At 41.3% G+C, this 14,567-nt stretch overlaps 1 protein-coding gene across 1 annotated transcript in view; it reads right to left on the bottom strand.

Moving 5' to 3' along the window:
• The window catches only part of LOC126161840 (general transcription factor 3C polypeptide 1), a 359,490-nt gene extending 347,135 nt beyond the window's left edge, over nt 1–12,355 (bottom strand). Inside the window, exons 1-2 of the mRNA XM_049917946.1 lie at nt 12,103–12,355; nt 2,001–2,120 (exon numbers count right to left, since the gene is read on the bottom strand). Coding sequence (XP_049773903.1) covers nt 2,001–2,073 — 73 coding nt within the window. The 5' untranslated portion in view covers nt 2,074–2,120; nt 12,103–12,355. The remainder of the gene's footprint in view (nt 1–2,000; nt 2,121–12,102) is intronic.
• Between the last annotated feature and the right edge of the window lie 2,212 nt (nt 12,356–14,567).

The raw sequence follows: 14,567 nt of genomic DNA on the forward strand, positions 1-14,567 counted from the left end.
GGTTTGTGAATGTAGACTCATCAGGAAATAATACCTCAGCGAAGAATGTGGGGGTCATTTTCATTTGTTAACATATCCATTATGGAAATCAGCACCATGAAGTTCTTGATGCAATGACACGTGATATGGAACATACTTATGACAATGCAGTGTCGTAACAATACTACCTAAAGACATACCTGAAGGGTGATATAATTGTTGGATGCGTATTTGAGAGTTGTGGTGCACTACCGCTAGTACAGCTATTTCATTAGCTTCTCCTATAACACATTTGCTTTGTTTCCTTTGGCCTGTGTGTACACTGCCATCAGACATGAAGGCATTCACAACCTAGTAAAAAAATGAATGAGAATGAGCTTCCTCTGGAAAACACTAAGTATGCAAGGCAACAGGAACCTCAACACTTTTCCTACATTCTCCGTAAATCAGGATCATTTCACTTTTCCAGCCACTTGCATATCTGTTCTCCAAATGATAGGTAGATGTGCAGGCAATACACACTGCACAAATATTGTAATGTTTACTGCTGTCTGCTCCAAATCTTCATGATACGTGAGTTCTGATCGCCTATTATGATACATTGTAGTTCGCACATAGCCATGGTGGTACGTTAAGTAGTCCCCTGTTCGATATATCATAGGAATACAATGTTGCAAATGGGGTTTCCGATTGAAAGTTATGAAATTCTGGCCTGTCCTAACCTTGCAGCATGGAGGTGGGGTCCCTCATGCCACTGGATATTCAAGGGCCATTGAGTAGCATGTCATAAATCATGATTATGTAACCCTTTCTATTCCTCCAATTACAGTGCCATCTGTAGCAAAACGAAGAAAATGCTTCAGACAAAACATGTGTAGACTTTGCTGCAGAATCGTAATCTGCAATAAAAAATGGGGGTTCCCATTGAAGATTTCAAAGTTGCCCCTCCCCCCAGCCACCCACCAACCGCGCATGGGGTGGGATGGTGGTCGAGTGTGGTATTGTTGCATGTCCCTCTCCGAGACAAACAAATTGGAATTATAACTTTTTTTGATACAATGTGTAGTTTTTGGGATATTTCAATGTCTTCAGTTAAAATGTATACAACAGTTTCTGAAAATCGAAGCTATAAATAAAATACTCTTCTTCTACATTTAGCCTCTTAATTCGTAATCTAACTTCCATAGCATCACGTAATTTCATTCAGCTACATTCCACTACCTGTATTTTTTTTTGTTTGAAACTCATCTTATAATCTCATTTCAAGGCATTATCCATTTCATCCAACTGATCTTCCAGGTACTTAGCCATCCCTGGCAAAATTATAATGTCATCAGCAAACCTCAAAGTTTTATTTCTTCTCCCTGGACTTTAATTTCCATTCCAAATTACTCCTAGGTTTCCTTTACTGGTCATCCAATGTACAAACTGAATAAAATTAGGGACAGGCTGTAACTCTGTCTCAATACATCTCCAGCCCCTGCCTCTCTTTCATGCCTTCAAAACTTACGACTGCAGTCTGCTTTCTGCACAAGTTGTTAATGCCCATAGAATTTTATATGTGGTGCCTTCAAAATTCCAAAGAATGTACTCCATCAACATTGTCACTCCATGACATAGCAACTTTACATCTCATCTGGAGATTGTTTAGAAACCATACTGAATTGTGCAATCAGGAAAATAGGCACTTATTTGAATGTTTCACTTAAATGAACATTACACAACCTGAACACCCACCTGAATAGTGACAATTATGTACAGCATGTTTCATTTACTCCTAAAATTTTGGATTACTTCCTAATTAAAATTTACAGACATATGAGTTATGCACAGCTGATTTAAATACATCTGCTACATGGGAAAAATCTCACACAACACAAACATACTGTTTCTGTAAACACCATCTTTTTCTTTTATCTGATAATACAGATAATATAGTATTACTTTACATCTGTACCTATTTTGTAATTATATCTAGATATTCATATTTGAATGAGCTTACAGGTGAAAAAATAACATACCGTCAAGTGTAATGCCATCTAGTCCTTCAAGACAGATTTCGTCGATTAGGCACGTTACTAAATCATCTCCCATTTTGGCACTACTTCAAAATACCGCGATCACAGGTGTACCATTGTATCCTAAAATATATATATGAACAAATATTATTAAAACACAAGATTTCTTTATGATACATAATTAAAGACACAATTTTTCACAAGCTCACCACACATTCTTTAAGACAAAAATGTTTGCACCTGGAAGACATGTTCAAACTTAAAGTGTGGGCTTCAGACTGGGAGGCATTTCAAAACTGTGAAATTCTAACTGAAATTATAATCATGTCATATCATAAAAATATTTTCCCTTATCACTGATTTAACTTCATTTGGAAGTAGTCGTCTGAGTGTAAATGATATATACCTTAAAAGCCCAATTCCACAACTAACTATGGGAAAAAGGTAATAGCTTGAAGAACTTTGTTGGTTCGTGTGTTAAATACGGTCAGTACTTTGTTACAATAATTCTGAAAGCTCTAAACAAAATCCAGAATGTTATACACTGTGTGATCAAAAGTATCCGAATACCTGGCTGAAAATGACTTACATGTTCGTGGTGCCCTCCATTGGTAATGCTGGAATTCAGTATGGTGTTGGCCCACCCTTAGCCTTGATGACAGCTTCCACTCTTGCAGGCATACAGTCAATGAGGTGCTGGAAGGTTTCTTAAGGAATGGCAGCACTGAGGAGAGGTATCAATGTCCATCGGTTAGGCCTGGCACAAAGTCGGTGTCCCAAAACATCCCAGAGGTGTTCTACAGGATTCAGGTTAGGACTCTGTGCAGGCCAGTCCATTACAGACATATTATTGTTGAGTAGCCACTCCACCACAGGCCGTGCATTATGAACAGGTGCTCGATTGTGTTGAAAAATGCAATCGCCATTCCCGAATTTCACTTCAACAGTGGGATGCAAGAAGGTGCTCAAAACATCAACATAGGCCTGTGCTGTGATAGTGCCATGCAAAACAACAAGGGATGTTAGACCACTCCACAAAAAACATGACCACACCATAACACCACTGCCTCCGAATTTTACTGTTAGCACTACACACATTGGCAGATGACGTTTACTGGGCAATCACAGTACCCACACCCTGCCATCGGATCGCCACATTGTGCACCGTGATTCATCACTCCACACAATGTTTTTCCACTGTTCAATCATCCAATGTTTATGCTCCTTACACCAAGCGAGGCATAATTTGGCATTTATTGACATGATGCATGGCTTATTAGCAGCAGCTCGACCATGAAATCCAAGTCTTCTCACCTCCCGTCTAACTGTCACAGTACTTGCAGTGGATCCTGATGCAGTTTGGAATACCTGTGTGATGGTCTGGATAGATGTCTGCCTATTACACATTAGGACCCTGTTTAACTGTCAGTAGTCTCTGTCAGTCAACAGATGAGGTTGGCCTGTACGCTTTTGTGCTGTATGTGTCCATTCACATTTTCACTTCACTATCACGTTGGAAACAGTGAACCCAAGGATGTTCAGGAGTGTGGAAATCTCGCATACAGACATATGATACAAGTGACACCCAATCACTCGACCATGTTCGAAGACCGAGTTTCGCAGAGCGCCTCATCCTGCTCTTTCAAGACGTCTAGTGACTACTGAGGTCACTAGTATGGAGTACCTGGCAGTAGGTGGCAGCACAATGCACCTAATATGAAAAACGTATGTTTTTGGGAGTGTCTGGATACTTTTGATCACATAGTGTATGTAACATTGCGCTCTTTAAGCATTTCATGATAATAACAGTGAGGAGGGTAGTCTTCGATACAAGGATGATGATGGAAATGGCAATCTAGCCACTGTAGTGTGGAGTAGTGGGCTTTCTAAATGATAAGGGAGACAGAAGAAATTATACATTACCCTAGGCATTAAGTTGGTATATCCATACCTCAACTAACATTACACTCTTGTAATAACAATTATTATTGTGAACACAAGAAGAAAATAAAATTTGGGTGCAAAAGTCTTAAACTGTGGACACATCATGTAAGGACAACATGCAAGAACCAAATACACCCTTATAATACGTAACTATGCCACACAGACTATATTTCTTGAATGACCATTTGGCGTTCTTCCCAGAATAGCCTTGACACCATTAGTGAGAAACATGGAGAACTGTTCCACCAGGAGATTTCTCAAATGCAAAAGCATTATCAAGGAATATTGAATACCACAATGTTGTCTGATTACTGCTAGTTCTTAAGAAGCAATTCTCCTGAGGCAGAGTTTTTTGCTGCTCTATTTCAAAGTCTTGTTGTAATAGCATCTCATATTGCCATATACATATAATAAATAGGTTGCCATAAGCATTTACATAAAATATTACTACATGAAAACTGAGGTGGGTACAGAATTCTAAAATTAGATCTGATCTCAGTGGCAATTATAATGGACTTATGGTATCAGAATGTAATCTGTTACAAATTACGAGTACAAACTTCTTAGCCACACTCTCATTCTCCCACAACTACTGCATTGTGAACACACATCCCAGATATAGCGAGACACACAAAATAATTTACACCAAGATATGATTATAAAAAGTAATACTACCAGCAATCACAAAATATATATTTACATATCTAAGTGCCTATAAAGAGGCAATCTGACCCAGCCATCCTATCCTCTTAAAAGCATATTTACTTATTCTGTGTGTATGTGTTTTTTAAGCTTTTTTTTTTCATAGTATTATAATGACAAATCCTATATCATGAGATGATCTCTGGATGAATTAGTGAATGAATAAATAAATTATATGCTAATGCCAATAAAGAAGAGGGGAGTAAGAATGGTAAATACTCTACAAAAATGTGGACTACATACAGAGTGGTCAAAAACAGTCTGAAAAGCTTGAAAGCTTGCAGGTGTGTTGCGGGAGAGGGGGGTGGGGGGGGGCTTGGTAAAAACACAATTGTCAGGAGAAAATCTGATACCTTGCACTGTTTTCAAGTTGATTGGAGCTGAAGGTCATTGTGTGTGCAAAGTCAAACATTTGCACACACTAAAATACAGTAATGCACAGGCAACCTGGATCCAAGAGTTACCACTTGTTCAAAATGTCGCTTTTTCGGAATTGATAAATTTAAGCTAGGTGAGCAAAACTAGGCTTGTTCAATTTGACAAAATGAAATGTAGTACAAGTTTGGTGATGCTGTCTGTGACAGGCTGCTTAAATTTGCATGTGCAATTGAACTGATCACTAATTTCAATGTTAAATTACTTGGAAATGGCACAAGACATTAATTTTTTTCCTGAACAATTATTTATCATCTAGCGTCCCAGTCTAAACCCTTACAAGCTTTTCAGACTGTTTCTGACTACCCGATATAACCTATTTTAAAATATAGATATCACAGTAATAAAGGGAACAAATCAAAATTTAGAAATTATGATATGAATATAACTACGGAGGAGGAGGAACACACCTGAAATAATTACAAGATACCACAATGTAAGACTTTCAACAAAAAAGAAAATGTATCTCTTGGAGCAATAAAATGGAGACAACTGGAATAAATTTATTTTGGAAACAGTAAATAATATCTATGAAAGATAAATGTTTGCATAGAAAATTATGGGGCATTTGAAAATAATTACAAAAACAAGAAATACAGTGAGAAGCAAAGTACAATGATTACATGGCTACAATAAATACTGAACAAAGAATAAAAACAAACAATGGCGATGACAAGAGACAACACAGGACAAGACAGACACTGACAGAGACCAGAAAAAAGGAATTAAAATCACACCGAGTGTGACAGTGGTTGGCTGACCATAGAAACAAAAAAAGAAAAGCCAACCACCAAGAAACACACTAAAAACCCCAGTCTAAAATCGTAGGTCAAAGGCTAGACTCAACACAAAAAAATGACAAACACTTAGATCAAGTGATAAAAACCCCCTGCACGAATAAAACTCAAAACTAAATCTGCCATCGCAACGTCATCTGATAAAAGTGCAGGAAGCGTATCAGGCAGTGCAAACGTCTGCCTGAGTGGAGTCAAAAGCGAGCAGTCCAACAAGATGTGAACCACCGTCAAAGCTGACCTGCAGCAACATAAAGGTGGGTCCTTGTGGCGCAATAAATAGCTGTGTGTCAGTGAGGTGTGGCCAATGCATAGCCGGCACAGGACAACAGAGTCCTAGCGAGAGACCAGCAAGGAGGAGTGCCACACACTGGTAGCCTCCTTGATGGTCCGAAGTTTGCTGGGTGAAGGATGGGTGTGCCATTCTTCAGTCCAGGCGCTAAGTACCTTCTGCCGCAAAACTGAGCTGAGGTCACTCTCCGAAAGGCCAATCTCCAAGGCTGGTGCACCGACAGCCTGTTTGGCCAGCATGTCAACACATTCATTTCCCGGGATGCCAACATGACCTGGGGTCGACACAAAGACCACAGAGTGGCCACAACGGTCAAGAGTATGGAGGGACGCCTGTATAGCCATCACCAGACGAGAGCGAGGGAAACACTGGTATATAGCTCGTAAACCGCTCAGGGAGTCACTACAGATAACAAAGGTCTCACCTGAGCAGGAGCAGATGTACTCTAGGGTGTGAGAGATGGCGACCAGCTCGGCAGTGAAAACACAGCAGCCAGCCAGCAATGAGTGTTGTTCATAACGACCCCCTAGAGCATAAGTGACACGACCAGCAACCATCGAACCGTCAGTATAGACAAAGTCAGAGCCTTGAAACAAGGCAAGGATTGAAAGAAATCGGCGGTGGAGAGCCTCAGGAGGGACTGAGTCCTTCGGGCCTTGTGCCAAATCAAGCCAAAGGCACGGGCGGGGCACACACCACAGGGGTATATGCAGAGGGGCCCGGAAAAGATGTGAAAGAGGGAAAACCTCAAGCCCAGAGAGAAAGGCTCTGACACGAACCACAATTGTACACCCTGACCAGGGCCGCCGTTCTGGAAGATGGATGACCGACTGAGGGAACAGGAGATGATAATTGGGATGCCCGGGCAAGCTACAAACGTGTGTAGCATAAGCGGCCAGTAATCATTTGTGCCAGAACCGCAATGGAGGGACACCTGCCTCCACAAGTATGCTGTTGACAGGGCTTGTCCGGAAACCTCCAGTGATGAGTAGGATCCCGCTGTGAAGGATGGGGTCCAGCAACTGCAATGTGGAAAGGGATGCTGAACCGTAACCCAGGCTCTCATAATCTAGACGGGTCTGAATTAACGCCTGGTACAGGTAGAAGGGTAGACAAATCAGCAGCCCAGCTGGCATGACGCAAGCAATGGAGAGCGTTAAGATTCCGCCAGCATGTCTGTTTAAGCTGTCGAATATGAGGGAGCCAAATCAACCGGGTATCAAAAAGCAATCCCAAAAACCGATGCGTCTCCACCACAGCAAGAGGTTTGCCATCAAGATAAAGCTGTGGCTCAGAGTGAACAGAGTGTTGCCGGCAGAAATGCATAACGCAGGTCTTGGCGGCCAAAAACTGGAAGCCATGTGCTACAGCCCAAGACTGCGCCTTGCGGACAGTGCTCTGCAGTTGCCTTTCAGCAGTGCAATGACAGCGGAGCTAAAGTATAGGCAGAAGTCGTCAGCATGCAAGGAAGCTGACACAGACGTTCCCACCGCCGCAGCGAGCCCATTAATGGCAATTAAAATGAGGCAGACACTTAAGACAGATCCTTGCGGTACCCCATTCTCCTGAACTTGGGAGGAAGTATGGGAGGCTGCAACTTGCACGTGGAAGGAACGAAGTGACAGAAAATTTTGTATGAAAATCTGGAACGTACCCCGAAGACCCCAACCATGAAGTGTAGAGAGGATGTCATGCCACTATGTCATATTGTATGCCTTGCGCATGTCCAAAAAGACGGTGACCAATTGCTGACAGTGAGCAAAGGCTGTACAGATGGCAGACTCAAGGCACACTAGATTATTGGTGGCAGAGCGCCTGTTACCTTACCCACCCTGAGACGGAGCCAGAGGCCCCGAGACTCAAGTAACCGACTCAACCTCCGGCTCACCATGCGTTCAAGCGACTTGCAAAGAACATTGGTGAGGCTAATGGGGTGGTAGCTGTCCACCTTCAGTGGGTTCTTGCCAGGTCTCAACACGGGGATTATGATGCTTTCCTGCCACTGCGACGGGAACTCACCCTCAACCCAGATATGGTTGAAAAGGTCTAGGAGGCATGGCTGGCAGTCCAACGAGAGGTGTTCGAGCATCTGACAGTGGATGTGATCTGGCCTGGGAGCCGTATCAGGGTAAGCGGCTAGGGCACTTCGGAATTCCCATTCACTGAACGAAGCATTCTACGATTCAGGGTGGCGCATGTGAAATGAAAGGCTCCGACGTTCCAACCACTCTTTCAGGGCTGAAGAGAAATTTGTGAATGGCGATTGCATTTTTCAACACGATCGAGCACCTGTTCATAAATCACGGCCTGTGGTGGAGTGGCTACTCGACAATAATATGACTGTAATGGACTGGCCTGCACAGAGTCCTAACCTGAATCCTGTAGAACACCTTTGGGATGTTTTGGAATGCCGACTTTGTGCCAGGCCTCACCGATGGACATTGATACCTTTCCTCATTGCTGCTATTCCCCAAGAAACCTTCCAGCACCTCATTGACTATATGCCTGCGAGAGTGGAAGCTGTCATCGAGGCTAAGGGTGGGCCAACACCATATAGAATTCCAGCATTACCAGTGGAGGGTGCCACAAACTTGTAAGTCATTTTCACCCAGGTGTCCAGATACTTTTGTTCACATAGTGTAACTGCAGATGACAATGTGCAACCGGCTTCTTCTCTGTGCAGAGAGATCAAATTTTTTGATTTGGACTTTGGATGATAATCTGTCACATAGAGAAGATTGTCTGCTCTGACAACTGTAATACTAATCTTGTGTTCTGCAAAACATTAATTTGAAGTCCTGTTTATGATGCTGAAGAATATATAAGTTATACTTAAGTCTGAATGTTTGTTTATTTGGTGACATTAGTTGGAGAACAGGCTCTCCTACAGTTCCACTCGGAACTGCCAGGTGAAGAAGAATGATTACCACGGCCTACTGAAACTGAGTGGTGGGTCTGGTTCACTATTGCAAATGGTGCCCCAAATTATTGAACGAAACTGAGAGGATTTAGAACATGAGGCGAGGTGGTGCATGCCCTTGCATGTACTAGATAGTACATGCATAAACCAAGCAACTCAGACATCACAAGGTGGACTATGATCGTGCATGCTTCTCTCCAAAGCAGACCATGCAGGCTCAACAATATTGAGATTGGGTGACAGTGGTGGGCATGGGAAATGTGAAAATTCATTTTTGTGCTCACAAAACCAATCCTGGATGATGGAAGTTGTGTGAACAGGGGCCCTATAATCTTGGGAAACAGTGTCACTATTGGCGAACAAACATTATACCACAGGATGGACCTGATCAATCAAAATGGCAGTTATGCAACCTTGTGGACTAAATGTGGGGGCCATTGAACCTCCTCTCCCTCTCCTTCCCCCCCCCCCCCCCCCCACCCTCCCCACACGTTTCACTTTCAGGGTGAGAGCTCGGCCAGGTTTCATGGTTTCGGCACCATGTTTTCCTGTTATAGGCATTTGCATCACTGACAAATAGTTTCGGAATTCCAGCTTGCCTGCAATTCCTTCCTAACGGAGCTTCCTTTTTGTTGTTTTGGTGTGACAGGGTTTGCAAATGTGACATTCAATTCTACAGTGACTTAGTGCCGTCCTTTTCAATGACCAAACCCCCATTTGTCCCAACCTCTTAAAACACATTTTGGTCCAAGTTGTGACTTAGCAGACGTCGCTTTTCTATTTTCCTTGTGTGTGGTATAAATCTTTGATACAGTGCCTCTTGAAACACCGAACACTTCAGCTCCCTTGGTAATGGAAGCACCCACCATATCAGCACAAACAATCTGTCCACATTCGAATTCACTTAACTCACACATAATGTACTCACAATGCAGAACACTGTTCTGACCACAACTGGCAGATACAACATATATGGTTTGTGGGGCACTTATCATTGTGGTCATCAGCGCCTGTACAAGGTCCAAATCTTTCCATTTCCAGCCTCGGCACTTTCAAATGATGATGAGATTATGAGGACAACACAAACACCCAGTCCCTAGACAGAGAAAATCCCCGCCCCGGCCAGGAACTGAACCCGGGTTCCCGTGATCGAATGGTAGCAACGCTAGCCACCAACCATGAGTTGCAGATGTATTGAAGGCATTTCACAGATGCTGTCAGAGGTCAAATATGACAACACAGCCTGAAGACTTGGCTAGCATCTGCATTGTGTTCAGCCACACACTTGTCGCAACTTTTCCATATTTTTGTCTATTTACAGAATCAATTTGACATTGTTGCTGAATACACTCTTTGTAATTTTAGAGATATCAGGGATACAATATAGAATCCATAAAATTATCTACAACCTGTACAGAAACCAGAATGCAGTTATGAGAGACAGAGGATATGAAAAGGAGGCAGTAGTTGAGAGAATTGTAGACTCCCGGTTGATGTTCAAGTCGTGATGGAAACCAGGGAGACTTTAGGAAAGGGGATTAATGTCTAGGGAAAAGAAATCAAACCTATGAGGCTTGGCAATGGCACTGTAATTCTGCTGGATATCACAAAGGATTTACAGTAACTGTTGAATGGCTTGGATAGTGTCTTCAAAGGTGGTTATAAGATGATAGTAACAGAAGTAAGATAGCACAATGGAGGGGTCTTGAGTTCAATCAGCCAATGCCGAAAGATTTAAATAAGGAAACGAGACTCTAAAAGTACTACCCATGGCCAAACAGGCCAAAACAGAGGTGACATAAAATGCACATCAGGAATAGCAAGAAAAGTATTCCTGAAAAAGAAAAATGTGTTAGCATCAAATATAAATTTAAATCTTATGAAGTTTTTTCTGAAATTGTAGTGAATGTAGCCAATATGTGCAGTAGCGAAATGTAGGTGTTCAAACAAACAGATGACAAAGGTTTTGAAAAGCGCTACTACAAAAGAATACTGAAGATTAGTTGGGTAAATTGAGTAACTAATGAAGAGATACTGAATGAAATTGGTGACTTAAGAAGTTTATGGCACTGCTTAACTAAATGAAGAAGTCAGTTGATAGGACACGGCATGAGGGGTTAAAAATTGTAGATGAAGACCAAGGCTTGACCACAATAAGTAGGTTCTGTTATATTTAACATGCAGTAGTGACGCAGAGGTAACAAGGATTGAATAAGATGGACAGGTGGGGACGGCCACCTCAAACACCAGACTGAAGACCACAACAACAATAATGTAACAGACAATGTCGAAAAATTGTATTATGACAGTGTGGACTCACGTTCATAGTTATGATGATTAAGTGATGATGTTTATGCCAGGAGTAGCCACCTTGAACTCTGGAGGTTGCATACAGTTTCATTAGTAGTTGGTAGGCAGAAGATATAGATCCAGGCATAAAACTGCTGATCAACAGACATGTGCCCCTGTCCTGGAGTAAATACTGAAGTTATCTGTAGTGCCTAATGGATGGATGGTGTGTGCCAGAGTTGACTGTAATTCAAATACAAATATTACGCTCTGTGTTCCCGATGATGCCGAAAAAAAATCCACTACTATGAAATACTCCTTGAATGGTGGGCATACGCTAAGGTCAGAAAATGTTCCTCAAAACAGCCTACACTCTATGAATCACTGTAAAGGGCTAGAGGTGTTCAAATACATTAATGTTACAGGGCGGAATGTTTCACAGAAGTTGATACCTTACACGCAGACATTGAAAAACGACAAGCTATGGCAATGGGTAAAAGGTTGTGTAAGTAAAGTTTTACATAAAATTAAAACAAAAGTTACAGATGATGACGGAACCGTTTCCTAAAATATGTTAACTAATTCACATGTTGTGTCATTACGAATGCTCACTATTAAAACCACTGTTGAATTTAAGGCAGAATTACTTTCTACTGCTGCACACTGCATAACAATCGGTCAAATATGCAGATATTTGGATGTACAAAAACAAATATAATGTTACATTACCTTGATATCCTTATAACAGGCAAAATATTTCAAATAGTTCCGAATGACTTTAAATACATCTACATTTTCATGACACTATAAAAAAAACTGATAATCAAAGCAATTAAATTAAATTCTTCAGCACGTCAACAAAAATCGCAGTAAATATTAATTGCGACACTGATTTTTGATGAACATAAATAACTGGTCTCCTCAGCTTTTGAAATACATATAAACTCAAACTTAATCAATGTAACATTTGTTATAAATATTCCAAATGCATAAATCACACATTTTGAGGTTAGTGTTTCCAAAACAATGCGGAGTTTTAGAAACCAAAGACTCTTTACTTCATCGACTCGCCAAGGATTTTCCATACAAAACCAAAGTATACATCAGATCAATAATCAAAAATAAACTTAATGAACTGTAAATTTTAATTATCAAGTTTTCTGTCGGAACATACATTTTGTTAGTATTGCCACAAGACAGAGAATTATATACTTACTTGCACTAGACGTCAAAGGGACGGAACGGAATGGCTGGCAATATCACTGTCAAATGGTGCTGCGTTCACACCAGCTGGCACATTAACACAACATCACTTCCTTAACCCCAGCGTACAGTTGTGAGATGCCATCTACGATAGAAACAGTCAGAATAAGATATCCGAATTAACTAACTAGTTTATTAACAACCAAAGAATAGATAGTCCCTAGTTTATATGTTAATAGGAACGGCAGGCCATGTCACGTTAAATGGTGCTGCGCTCACGCCAGCTGGAACGTTAACACAACATCACTTCACTAAGCCCAGCACAAGGTCACTGGATACCATGCACGACACAAACAGTCAGAATGCAGTGGAACTTCGCATAGCAAGCATAATTCGTTCCAGAATCTTACTCATAGTGAGAACGCTCGTTAAGTGAAACAATTTATCCCATATAAATTAATGGAAAATACGATAATGCATTACATGCAGAAAAAGTACGAAAAGGTCTATCGTATTCATGCTATTTATTCAAAGAAAATCATGCATAAAGTATTATGTACTTTATTATTCGCGATACATAACTAATTCTTCTTTACTAGGAAACTATCTGTAGTTATTTGTTCCTGCCGACGCTTCAGCACTTGTCGAAAATGCGACTCTCCATTATCGTCAAATAAATTTGTAGTGCACATAGCCACTGCTTTATTGTAATGATGATTTTCAGAGTATGATACAACCGAATCCAGTGCTTTCAGCATTTCTCTTAATGCGCCAGAAGATTGCTGCTTTGCTGTTACCACCTCCTCCTCTTCCTCCACTTCCTCTGAAGAGCTCCTTTCCACAACGTCCTGCTGTGAACACACTGCAACTCCAAAGGTCAACGGTGGTCTTTTCTTGGCTGTGATCTTCCACAAGTTCATCAGCAATATTGTTATCCACTTGGCCAAAGACACAATCTAATTGACTACAGGCTCCACAGGTACTGACTCAAATGCCTCAGCGTCACGTTCGACAATGTAATGAGGCCAAATGTCTTCTCTTGGTAACCACTTCCAACACCTTTTCGATCATCTTGACGCAGGCATGATGCTGAAGTGATATTTTCAAAACTTTCTGAAAGTAAGATTGGTAGCTCTAGTCAACTCAAAGCAATGCTCGAAGAGTGCTTCAGTGTAGAGCTTCTTAAAATTAGAAATAATCTGTTGATCCATGTTGGGAGCAGAAATTGGATCTTAATAAATTGAAATTCCTCATGGAGGCGGTCTTATAGGCCTGAAGAATGGGCAGGATCGTTGTCCATAACAAGCAAGATTCATTTCAAGGCAATTTTTGTCTTCACCGATGGATGTAACACTACATTGACCCAATCGCAAAAAAGAACATGTGTCATCCAAGCCTTGTTGTTGGACCTTCACATCACATTTAACCTGCTGTTCTGGACTTTACACTTTTTGAACACTTGTGGAATTTCTGAAGGGTAAACAAGCAGTGGTTTAATTTTCAAATCGCAGCTTGCATTGACACAGTATAGTGGTGTGAGGCGGTCTTTACTTGGCTTGAGACCAGGCAATACATTCTCCTCTGCTGTTACAAAGGTGCGCTTTGGTTCCTTTTTGCAGAATTGACCTGTCTTGTCACATTTAAACACCTGTTGCAGCAGATAACCCTCAGAATGTACGAGCAGCTTGAAGTTGTTGATGAAGTTCTCTGCTGCCTTTACAGTGTAGCTGATGATTCGCCATTCCTCTTAATTTTGTGAATGCTGGTTCTTCTCTTGAACTTCCCAAACCACCCATGGCTTCCATTAAACAATTCTTCCGCCGCTGATGATCCTGGCTTCTTCTTCTCACCGTCTCACAATTTTCGTTTATCCATATAAGGAGCAACCTTCCAACATCGTCCAAAATACTAAACTGTAGCTTAGATACAATTGCCAATCTATTGGAAGAATCTACTCCTCAATCCGTCCTTGTCCTTGAGGACAAATAGTT

This window comes from Schistocerca cancellata, chromosome 2, assembly GCF_023864275.1.
Source record: "Schistocerca cancellata isolate TAMUIC-IGC-003103 chromosome 2, iqSchCanc2.1, whole genome shotgun sequence".
NCBI classification, from domain to species: domain Eukaryota; kingdom Metazoa; phylum Arthropoda; class Insecta; order Orthoptera; family Acrididae; genus Schistocerca; species Schistocerca cancellata.